A 12,599-nucleotide genomic window follows, 5' to 3' on the forward strand; every position below is an offset into this window, starting at 1 on the left:
CTAACAGAATTTAGCACAAAAAACCCCCTACTTCAGTGCTGTTGTGTAAGCTGTGGACTCTAAATGTGAAATCTGGCCCCAGTGAAACCAGTGACAAAAATTCTACAGGCTGTGTGGAACCAAGATTTTTGCCCTAGTTACACAGAATGCATCATTATTAGTTTGGCAGCTGTGATCCAAGCGATCAGAGATGTTTCATATTAAGCAGAGCTAGAACATGACAGCAACGGTGATGCAGCAGGAGAGCTAAGGAGGCACCATTAACAGTACGTGTGATTGCCATTTTGGAGGATGAATTTTCTTTCATTCCTCAACAACCAATATTTCCTACATGAAAACTAAAAAGTTACATTCTGGCAAAAATACATTCTGCTAACATATTCACTGAGAAAACATTCCAGTCACTGCACTAGTAAGAGCTAACACGATGACAGTTTAGTTTGTTAAATGCAATACAGCGTCATAAGACTGCGAAGAGATATCTGTCAAACCTGAGAAGTGAGTATCAGAGCCACAAAAAATCCCCAAAACATAAAGATACTGAAAACAGTAAAGTACTGAAGAGCTTATAGCAAGCCACATAAAAATAGCTAAAGGTTCACAGATGCTTTGTAATGTATTGATACTAGTGTTAGCTTGTAACAAATATATTGTAGATTGGAATTCTCGTCTGTCTTGTCTATCTGATGGTCACAAGATCATGACATAATTACATGTAGAAGTAGTCTAAGAAATAAATAACAACACGTATACTCAACATGTGTGCTATTCAGTAATTACAGTCACAAACATCAGGAATAAATTAGCTCTTGAAACTAATTTTGGTTCCTTCTGCGTATGTTAGCACAGAAAAGTACACTTCTCTCTTTTGAGTTAAAATACCTAGCAAAATTACTGGAAACCTTGACTTTTAAATTACCTTTCTCCTTACTGTTTTCATCTTTGAAAGCCTCATGCAAAATCCTTTGAAACAGCTTCTATGAAATTTGGAGCAGACATGAGTATTGTAAATGTGCAGATGATGGCAAAAAGGGTAAATGCAACCAGGCACAATCTGTCTATAACAGCGGCCGCAAACTTCCACTCGCTGCAGATTTCCTCACCCTCATCTTGTTTTCTGAAGCGCGTTGCGATGAACTGAACCTCCTCCAGGATCTTCACGATCACTGGGAGGTGATCCACGAAAGCTTTCTTCTGAGCGAGCTCGATATCCTCTGGCGAGGGGCAAGTAACCTTTCCGCTCTTGCTACCCAGATCGTTGCTCTGGCGGCAGCGTGGGCTCTCCATGGCGTGGTAGCTGTAGACCACGTTGCCGTTGCTGGACTGGTGCCCGGGCAGGACGTTCAACTCAGCGCTGTTGACGCTCGGAGGGTGCTTGGGATAGCTGTATTTGCAAGAGAGGGGCCTTATGTTTTCCCCAGGTTTCTTCATTCGCAGAAACCAAGCGCACCAGTTCAGCAGGATGACACGGACCTGAAAGAGAGTGATCAGAATATGAATAAAGGGAGCCTTTGAGCATTTTAATGTACTGTTTCTGAAGCATTTGGTGGCTACTGTCATCAGTCCTTACGTTCAATTAGAAAGCCTGGCTGTTTGCTATGTTCTCCAACTATCTGATTTTAAGTGGAGTTTTTCAGGATCTGGGCCCTTCCCAAAAATGACATTTTTCAGACATGTTTTGAACATACAGGTGTTCCATGTCCACCCAGCTTAGAGAGCAAAGGAGATTTAAGATCTTCACTTCACAGAACAATTCTCGAACTCCCCTATTTTGCAAACAATCCTGGATCTCTGTGGTTGAGCGGAAGGCACAAAGTTGGCTGCATTCTTTTACAACCATTTCTCAGTTAATATGGAGAGAGATACTCTTAAAGATTTGGGGGGCAAATGTTTAGATTGTGCTGAATTAGACTATAGGACAGACTAACTGAAGTTTTTAGCATATACCCTCCCCGCAACCCCTGCTGTTTAAGTCTATATAAACAGCCTTGTGTTGTTTTACTTGAAAGCTGTTGCAATCCTGTTTTAATCCTTGGTGAAGAGTTCAGCCACATAACACAGCAGGCCTTCTCTCAAAACAACAGCAGCTGATCAGTTAAATTGGGCAGTTCGAAATCTGAATGTTGTTATTATCAGCTGTCGTTTCCTCATGCTCTGGTATAAAACTGCTCCGACAGTTCGCGAGAGCTTTCTAACCTGCCTATGGACGTTTGTGGGGCAAATATTTCCTATTAAGGCTGTCAGGTGAGCTAACTCAGGAGGGTACATCCAGCATTTTTTTCCCTGTGAACTGATCTTCAGATCCCTTGTCTGAACTCTGAGCCTGCCGGATTTCCCATTTTTAGTACTGATTGCTGTGGAAGGCAGACAGCAGCAAACTCAGTCAGTAAAATCTTGTAGCCGTAGAGTCCTTCAAGTAGTATGTATAGAGGAACGGACATTCGCAAGGAGCTGGTGAGAGTCACTCTTGGAAGATAGGTGGCCTCTTCAATTACTGGTTCGCTCTGCTTGCAGAAAAAGCAGAACTGACCTCTGGTTTCACCCCTGTGCCCAGGACCGCCTGAAGGATGCTGCTCCTGTCGGTTTGGCCCTGTATGCCTCAGGGCCACCCCTCGTCCGTAGGGTGGTTTCAGATACAGGTGGAGTCATCTCCTGCGTTTGCACAGGGCAGATGCGCAGGTGGGCGAATTACAGCTCGCGCTTTGCTTGGCTGCTGTAATGACAAGCGTAATTTCAGAATGGAGGAGACGCTAATTACCACAGCAGGGAGTAATAATAGTAAAACCCAAAAGCCAAGACGAGTGGAAGATGGTAATACAATTTTTAAGTTTTACAGTGAGAGTTCTTCTGGCTCGCAGCCCTGTGGGCCATTCTGCTTCACTCCCTCTAACGAATCTTTTATTCCTCACCCTGAAAAGCTATTTTCCTGAGTTTCAAATTATTCTGCTTTCATTGGTGGCTTTAAATGTTTCACTATTTCCTCCCTGGTCACCACAGACAAACACAAAACTATAATGTAGCAGGTTAAAAAATCCATCCTGGATTTAATTGAACTTCCTTAATTAAAATGTCCTCTGACTGCTTATGGACACAATGATTGCATATTATCATGGAACAATATAAAGGCTTTAATTGCTGACAATATTTCAGCAGTGTCAGTGGCAAGGGTAGAGAGAAATTCATTCTCACATAATGTGAAATTCCAAAATACTAGGCCAGGCAAACTTTATTAGAAAATGTTGATATGTCTGCCCTGGGTCTTCAAGGAGATGTAAGGGGAAAAGCTCTGTTCTGCAGAAATGTTACTTTTTCTTTCAAGATGGTGTGCTTATTCTTTGGAGAATTTACATTTATAATTTCAGATACAGACAAGCCCATTTCCTACAGACAATTAAATACATGCAAGACAACACCGCAGCTTTTCATGTGTTTGGACTAATGCCATATTCCCTAGAAAGCACAGACGTTCAGGCATCAGTCTCTTCCTGGCATGCCAATTGGTTGAGGTTGTCTAGAAACAGCCCGGGTGTGAACCCCTGCCCACCGCTTAGCCCACGGACAAGGCTGTAGCTACAGCGCTCTTTGCAAGGAGCACCAGCTCCCCGGCAAACCTGCACGCCCCAGCCCGACGGCATCAGCCAGCCCAGGATTATATCCAAAGGGAAGCCTGAAACTAAACAACCTGATGTAGGCACAGCAGAGAGCCGGAGAGCTTCTGCCTCTACCTTGGAGGTGCTCCCAAGGAAAGCCCACGCCTTCCCCTGGAACTCGCTCCAGCAGCCAATTCCATCAAAGGTGGAAAAACATCCCCTAACAATTAATTAGGGGTAGAGCCTTGCAATGCATGGATGTCTGGCTCTGCCAAGGGGAGGGGTGTGTGGGGAGTGAGTAGTTCTAGGAGGATCTGCTGAGACTGGGATTGCAGAGAACAAATTTCAGGTAAGCAATTTCCTCCTCTCTGCAGATAGCCATCTTAATAGGTTCCTGTTTTTATTCAGCAAAAAGCTGTATGGATGTCTCTGAAAAAAAAGGTAAACGGGCCCGGAAAGATGCTGGCAGGGAAAAATCAATGGGGATTATGCCATAAATCCAATTGACTGAGCAATGGCTATGACTTGCAGAGAACTTGTGTACTGACCACTCTTGGGCTGCCAGCCTCTTCCCACACAACTGGCATTTGCCCCTTTTGTCTTGAGATCGCTCAGCCCTGCCTGCTTGCCTGTGCTACAGCTGTCACAGTATATCATCTGCACTCTCCAGTAATGCCTTCTACAGTCTTTGCTTCCTGATAGTAATTTTTTTTAAGTGTATGGCAGTTCAGCTGGCAGGCCATTGAACCTTGTTGTTCAAGGATGACGACCCCCTGCACACAACGTTTTCAGCCAAAAAATAGTGGACCTCAGCAGGTCTGTGGCAAGAACCCAGAGTACTCAGATAGGTCTTTCTTATCTGTAGTTTCTACCTGTCATTCTTTGTCCAGACGTTGTCAAATACAGACCGTATGGGGGTTTTATTCATCAATATATTCATCATTATTCATCAATGACTTGGATGAAGGGACAGAGTGCACCCTCAGCAAGTTTGCTGATGATACCAAACTGGGAGGAGTGGCTGATACGCCAGAGGGCTGTGCTGCCATTGAGAGAGACCTGGACAGTCTGGAGAGGTGGGCGGAGAGGAACCTCATGAAGTTCAGCGAAGGGAATTGCAGGGTCCTGCACCTGGGGAGGAATAATGCCAGTCATTAGCACAGGCTGGGGGTTGACCTGCTGGAAAGCAGCTCTGCGGAGAAGGACCTGGGAGTGCTGGTGGACACCAAGTTAAGCATGAGGCAGCAATGTGCCCTTGTGGCCAAGAAGGCCAGTGGTGTCCTGGGGTGCATTAGGAAGAGTGTTGCCAGCAGGTCGAGGGAGGTGATCCTCCCCCTCTACTCAGCCCTGGTGAGGCCACATCTGGAGTACTGTGTCCAGTTCTGGGCTTCCCAATGTGAGAGACATGGCACTACTGGAGCAAGTCCAGCAAAGGGCTACTAAGATGAGTAAGGGACTGGAGCATCTCTCATATGAGGAAAGGCTGAGAGAGCTGGGCCTGTTCAGCCTGGAGAAGAGAAGGCTGAGAGGAGATCTTATCAATGTGTACAAGTATCTGAAGGGAGGGTGTCAAGAGGATGGAGCCAGACTCTTTTCAGTGGTACCCAGTGACAGGACAAGAGGCAATGGGCACAAACTAAAACACAGGAAGGTCTGTCTGAACATAAGGAAGAACTCTCCTGTGAGGGTGGCAGAGCGCTGGAACAGGTTGCCCAGAGAGGTTGTGGAGCCCTCTTCCGTGGAGATATTCAAAAGCCATCTGGATATGCTCATGGGCAACATGCTCTAGGTGACCCTGCTTGAGCAGGGAGGTTGAATTAGATGATCTCCAGAGGTCCATTCCAACCTCAACCATTCTGTGATTCTGTGGTTCTGAGTGAAACAGCAGCAGGTCTGTGCTGGGGGAACAAGTTCCCAGCAGCATGCTTCAATACACAGGTCTAGATACTTCCATTCATTTCTTCCCACAACCAATCCCTATTTTGCTCTACATCTAGCCAGGAATCTCTTGCCAAATATGTTCCTACAAATTTTCTTGCCAATGGCAAAAGAAAATCCACTCTTTCTACAACTGCTCCAGAAGTGGACCAAAGTGTGTACCTCTCCCAAACATATTACGGGGAAATGGATGTTCTCCAGATCCCGTGATTGCTCAACCCTTTTTTAATTTGTTACTGCATTTTTCGCTATGGGTCCCTTGGATTCACTCATCGGGAGGGAAGTCCTCTCAGCTCTCCAGGATGTGAATGGGAGTGTGTCGGGTTGCTCCAAGTCTTGCAGGAGCTCCGGGGAGCTCCAGATGACCGATATGAAAGAAGAAAATCCTTTGTCCAATAGTTTTCAGATATGCCATTTCTGTGTTCTGAGGTTTGAGAGAGTGAGCAACAAGCCAGGTCTGATAGCTTGTTACAGAAGAGCACAGTTCTTCAGGGCTTGCTTTGTCTTGCAGAATGGATGATTCGTGTGGTAATGGGCTGGTTTCATGTGTCTGGTTAGGCCTAATGCTAAATCTGGACGTACTGTAGAAGCAGCTATAGAAGTCCTGTCTTAACATGTAACATTCAGTTGTTACAGGGCTTTGCAGAACTGTTCTCTTAGGCTTGTCCTCTTTCCCAGGAAACTTCAAAAAGAATCACGAATGATAATTTCCTCTAATGTCTCATCATCATAGTGAAGTTTCCTTAGCAAAAATATTTGACGTGGCCTCAGAGAGCATCTTGATGGGCTGGCAAGGAGCAAGAATTGACTGGCAGGGTCTGTGAGCATATTTAACAGGACACCTCAACCCATGCCCAGACTCCTCAGAAGGCAGAAGACACAGTACAATTGCCCAAGGGGCTGTTGTGCTGCTGCATACTCTATCCATTTGGACATCTGAAGCATGTTTATCCAGACTGGTGTCCTCAAGTCTTGCTGACATAGAGGTTCGTCTAGAATTCACCTGCTGTGCTGTCTTGAAACTAAGCTGATCTTAATTTATACAGCATTTTAAGAAGTGATTGTTAGCTATGCTTAATATCTACTGATCTATTTTTTTTAATTTGCATTGACTCTGCAACTTATTTTTAGAGAAGATAAATTAGAAATCAGTTCTGTTTCTCAAGCTGACACTGGTAGCCATGTGAAATTTCACATCACATCACGATAGTTGTCCAGCATGACAAATAAAGTGAATGAGATAATAGAGGACGCTGCAAAAGCAGACTTCTTAGAAACCAGGGTGAGCAGATGACTGCGACTATTGGTATCTGCTTTAGCTTCATTACTTTTCCTTTTGTAGCAGCAATGTGTTCCCTGCTTATTCTAAAACCCATTCTTGGGAAGGTGAGAGAGAAAAAAGTATGCTTTTGTTTTTAACATGAAAATCTAAAATAAACACATTCCTCCTGAAAGCTAACTGGGGCTGGTACTGGACCTCACTGGCGTAACAGACTCTTCTGTTGTAGAGAAAAGAGCGTCCACAGACTATGGCACTGAGAAGTCATCAGATGCCAGCAGACAAAATTGTTTCTCCAGGCAGACAAGTGGATATGGTTTCAGCAGAGGGCAGATTTCCCAGCAAAGTCCAGGGGTCCCTCAGCACAGCCAGACTGAGCCCAGACTGAGCCTGACTCCATCTGCTGATGATGCAGAAAAGCAGTCAGCCACCCTGCAAGCTGTAAGAAGCACAGCTGGATTTATATCCAGGACCCTTGGTGCCCTGCGGTGGTGGGTACTGTCTTCCAGCAACTCAGAGAGCCATTCACAGCTGGGACAGTTGCAAGAGTGGAAATGCGGACTGCCTCCAGCGTTGAATTCTGGACCTCCTGTCCTTGTTTTGGGAGATTACAGCTCTGCCAGTGACTGCAGTATGAACCTCTACAAGGCAACATGCCAGACAAACTGCCCAGCAGAGACTAGTAGGTGTTTGCTTAGTGCTTTGAAACGCCAAGTTTTATCAGCACCAGCGACTGCTGGATAAGAAATCAAGGCTGTTGCCTTTGGGGTCAGCACTTGCAAAGTGGGTGCAGAGTAAGCTGTCTCCTGGTTTAAGTTTAAAGAGAAAACCCAAATAATATATGCTGGTTTTAATGGAAACCCAAATTTAGTATATTCGTTCTTTTACGCTGGCAGCAAACACAGCAGTGTCACACATACTGTCTGTAGCTGGCACTTGGGATTAATTGAGAACAACTTCTGCCCCTCATTAGTTCACTATAAATTGTAATTTTTTTTTTAGTAGGTTGTTGAATATTTACCGCCAAAGCTGCTTACCCATTTGGGCATCTTTCCTGCTTGAGGGTCATGATGGTGAAACTGTAAAACCAGCACCGTTACCACCACAGACAGACCAACGATGACCATGATGCTTGCGAAATATTGAGCTGCAATTGAAAGGAGGATTTGGTTAGGAGAGGAAAAAAAGAAAAGGCAAATAACATTCCTCAGCCAGGCCCTGAGAGCAGTCCTGTGTCACATCCAAACATCCTCTCCTCTGGCCATCCACACTATACACTGCTTGAGGCCTTTGCGGTTTTCAGTACATCTGCTCAGCCCTTTCGCCTCCACCTAGGGGAGGGCTAGAACCAGTGAAAGGCGTATTTGCTTTGCTTTTATTCCCGCTGCAGGGACGGCATGGTGCCTGTGGAGCTGACGAGGATGCTGGTCACGAGGCCCCGGTCCTGGGAGCCTCCTGGTGGTACCGGCAGCAGTGCCAAAGGCACATGCTTTGTTCGTTGGGTCACTGGACCCCTCAGCAAAGTGTGACCACGGCACCATTTCTTGCCTGTTCTCCCCATCACTGCCCACAGGGGTTAGGCATCTTCTTCAGCACCCTCCTCAGCCCTCAAGCCCACCTCCTCTGGGTCCTAGCTGTGCTTCCGCCTTACTGCTAAATCTAAGCCTGCCACGCAGGACAGAAATCGAGATCCTTGAAGCCAGAGCAGGGACCTGAAACCAGTCTAAGGCCCAGCACAGCCTCCTCATGCCGGGAGTTAGGTTGAGGCACTGGAGTGTGAAAAAGAAATGCCCACAGAGCTAGTGACGTTTGCTATGGCAAAATACTAGGGAGTGTGACAGTCAGATAACAGGGAGCAACATGGGGCAACGCGTGGCACTGCCAGAGCTTATAACCTCTTCCTATGCCCACCCCTCCCTGCCGAAGCTTGCAGGAAAAGTCAAGGATTTTAATAAGGACTCCAAGGCAAGTTCTGTGCCAGGCTCAGTTTCCTAACACCTCTTTTTGTTGCCTTAGCGGCAAAGAGCGTATTCATAATAATGAGGTTCTGATGCCTTCCTGAAACCAACGCTAGAATTGCTTCAAGAGGCAGGCATAGCTTTCCACGGCCAAATGAATTATGCAGCTGGACTAGAAGAATACTCCTGAGGGCAAGGTGAATTGAAAGATCTCTGTTACACTTACTCATGAAAGAATAAAGGCAACGGTGGTGCAAAAACAGAACAAACCATGAACTCAGGCTTCAGAGAAGGTGGCTGATCTGACTCCAAAATGAGTCATATAATAGGAATACAGGCATGTTGACACCACTAGAATAATTAGTGCCATAAGTCACTAAACCCTGCAGCAAATTCTATGCATTTAGATGCCACCAATAAGACTTCCAGGCCTGAAGTGATCAATTAAAAATGGCTTTGGTTAGGATTTTTCATAGACCCTTGGAAAATTAACCTCTCAGTTGAATTTGAAAGGAACTTGGTATTACCTGACTCTTGAAAATCCCAGCCAAGGATTAGCTGAGGAATTCACATTCTTAGTTTCTTGTGCTGTAATCCCAAGAACAGAGGGCAGGAAATTGCTATGGAGGTCTGGAGTAAACAGGGAAAACAGTTCTCTCAAGCCGAGACTGGCAACTGTAGGGGACCTGTGGTGCCATAAAGAAAAATGCTATCTGTTCTTGCCTGATGGTGGGCAAGGAAGAAATGGCTGGGTGTGCATCACTTGCATTTCTATTTGGGTCCTTCTGGCCAAGGTACTGTTAAGTTTTAAGTTGGAGAGTAAGGATGGAGAACAGAGGGCATGGTGCTTCAGCTGTGTTATCAGTTTCAGGCGATAAAAAGTCACAAGTGTATCTGTGAAATGAAAACTGGCAGGTAGTCCAGCTAGGAGGAGATATGATGAAGACTGTTGCCCACTCTCCTGTGGCAAGATAGGGTGGACCTGAGAGCCACTGTTGATAAAGTAATTACTAGAGCTTCTGCCCATGGGTCTCTTGGTTCCAAAACACGGCTCTGTGCTCGCATTACGGATCCTGCGTCAGGGCAGAGCCACGGGCAGGGGTGGCTGAGACCGAGCCAGGCCTGGGATCAGTGACAGTTCACCTGTAAGGGACGGAAAACCTCCAGTCCTGAGCAGGTTCAGGAGTGAGGCAAACTGATGCTGACTCTGAAACAGTAGCTTTACCCCCTCAAATATTTCCTGGTCTTCCCTTCCATGGCTTATTCCTACATCTCCTCTTTCCCTGCAGCAGAAGAATATTCTCCTCCTGCAGCTCTCAAGAGAGCTCTGGTGGGAAAGACTCTCGTGCTGTCTCTCACACACCTCCCCAAGAGCGTGGCTTAATCCTCCTCCAGTCTGCTGGCCTGGCATCTCTGTCCCTGGCAGTCTTTAGCCCTCACCCCAGCCAGATCAAACCCATCATTTGACAAAAGCTTCAAGGGCCGCGGTCCCTTGTCACCTCCACCACCCCCTCTGCCATGACCACTGCTCTCTTATCCTCCTCCAGCAACCCTGTGAGCAGAGCTGCTGAGAGGACCAACCTGCAAGGCACGTAGGTACCACTTTCCTTGGAGCCATGGCACTGCCATCTCCACTCACCCTACTTTGGCCCCACATGATCAACCAACTCCACTCCTGGGCTTCTCTTGATATTGCCAAGCACAGCCACAGGAACAGAGATGCTGATCCGTCAGATGTGGTACAGGGAACAAGCAACAGAGTAAGAACTGAGCTTCAACAGCTGCAATCCAGCCACAGGATTGTCCTCTTCCCTCCCCCCTGCCCCAGTATTTCAGAGTCCATCCTAAAGCCCACAGCACAGGTGCAATTAGGGCTTTGAGACTCCCACAAAGTCTCTCCCTTCCAAGTGTATCTGTCAGCAGCGGGCAAATGTGAAACTGATTTTACAAAGAAGCTCAGCCCATTTCATTTAAACACCTCGAGGAGAATACTCAATATCTGTCACTGAGCATGTTATTGTCTTATCTTACCCTGGAGCTCCTGGTTACCAAGATCTTTTCTAGGCTAAATGGGTCTGCGTGGAGGCTTTAATAAATGTCCCAGCCACAGGCAGTGTCAGCCCCCAGTGAAGGAGCAGCCAGCCCAGTCCAGAGTGCACTGGGAAGAGCGTGGGCCTGGGTGCTGGCTGTGAGTTGCTCTGAGGCAGAGCTGGGATGCGATTACCATGCTCTGGAAGAGAACTGCTCCCATTTTCTTCTTCTGTCCTGGACAGCTGCCACAGGGCAGGAAAAGGGACTGGGACACCAGCGTTTGGAGCCCCCGTATGCTCCTGCCTTGCATAGCGATGCTCCCCAGGGATGCGGAGGTCTGCACTGGTCGCTATTAGCTGTTCTTCATGTGACTTCAAAGCTGCATGCTGCTTTCTTCAGCAGTCATGTGTCAATGAAACAGCTGCTGCTTGTGCACAGGAGCTGATCTCTTTCAGGCATGAGGTGTCTGCTCTTTCATTGTTGATTTTCTTCCCTCTCTTTGCCAGAGGGGGCATGATGTAACACGCTACCTGGACAGCTGCTTTAACATCGGGAGCTGTCAGGCTCAGCCTCAGCACCATTAGAAGATGACCAGGTGCTGTAATCACAACAAATACTGATCTGACACAGCCACAGAGACCCAGTAAGTCTTTTTAAATGATCAGCGATGACAATAGCTATTTGTTCTTGCAGACATCCTCTGACATTAAAGAGTAAAACCTGTATCAAAAGGATGGCCTTGACTTGCAATCCAAAACTTCAGGAGTTTCCAGCACCATTTTAGGACATTCTGTGACATCACCCAACATCAGGGAAGCACCTTAAGATTATTTTAGAAATGTTTTGGAGTGGAACTGGATTAACTTTAACTTTAAGACTAATTAATAGAACAAGGTAAATAAAGCAGAAACCCTAAGAAAGGCAAGAAGATCCCAGAGTGATGCGTTGCTTTGTTAAAATTATTACTGAATACTGACAGGAAAATCAGTGTATTATCCAGATTTATTAACCCAGTTAATCATGGAAAGACAGAGCTTCCCCACTGCGGCAAGTTACAGTCCTGGTTTTATTATGAAATGGAGGAGGAGGAAGGGGAATGTCATACTCAGGTATTCACAGTGGTTGAACTGGATGCATCCCACTGGAGTCTGTGTTCCTTCTCCGCAGAAAGCGTCAGTAACTGCACCTGAAATGCTGGAGTGGTTTACAGCTGCTACTAGTCAGGTCATGTCAACCATTTGGTGTTGAATGCCTCCACTGAACTCTCAGGAAATGGGAGAAATGTCTCAAAACATGCACCAAATGAGCTGTGCACCACTGCACCTCTGGAAATGCTTCCAGTTCATAAGTTGCAGCCTGTGGAGGACTCAGGAGACCTCAGAGACCATCCCAGGGGCTTCCAGCCGTCCTGTTTCTCTCCTCCTATGGCAGAGACTGGGGCCAGTGCCAGGCAGACAGGGTCCCAGTACACAACAGCTGATGGCCCACCATTTGTGCAGAGTTTCTCAGACACCAGGGCACCGAAAGGTGAAGGAGGGATTCCCTTCCTAGCTGATTTACCCTTGTACACAGAGAGCAAAGAAACAAGGAAAAGGATGTGGGCAGGAAAATTATGTCCATTACTGATGAGATCTGCTCTAGCTGAGCCACCATGTGTCATCCATTACCTCTCACTGATGTTAGAGAGCAAAGAGCATCGTCATGTTCCTGAACTGTGAGCTGATGCCTCATAAACAGAAAATGTCTTCAGAGAGTGAGAAATCTAAGGATTAGACTCTGTGTTTACCTTTTGGTTATGATACT

The 12,599-nt window shown here is 46.5% G+C and overlaps 1 protein-coding gene across 1 annotated transcript in view; it reads right to left on the bottom strand.

Annotated features, from left to right (window-relative positions):
* Nucleotides 1-951: 951 nt before the first annotated feature.
* LOC136995359 (neuronal acetylcholine receptor subunit alpha-7-like) overlaps nucleotides 952-12,599 on the bottom strand; it is a 52,468-nt gene continuing 40,820 nt past the window's right edge. The window contains exons 9-10 of the mRNA XM_067315979.1: nucleotides 7,845-7,954; nucleotides 952-1,473 (exon numbers count right to left, since the gene is read on the bottom strand). Of these exons, the coding sequence (XP_067172080.1) occupies nucleotides 952-1,473; nucleotides 7,845-7,954 (632 nt within the window). The remainder of the gene's footprint in view (nucleotides 1,474-7,844; nucleotides 7,955-12,599) is intronic.

The sequence above is a fragment of the Apteryx mantelli genome, chromosome Z (genome assembly GCF_036417845.1).
Source record: "Apteryx mantelli isolate bAptMan1 chromosome Z, bAptMan1.hap1, whole genome shotgun sequence".
NCBI lineage: Eukaryota > Metazoa > Chordata > Aves > Apterygiformes > Apterygidae > Apteryx > Apteryx mantelli.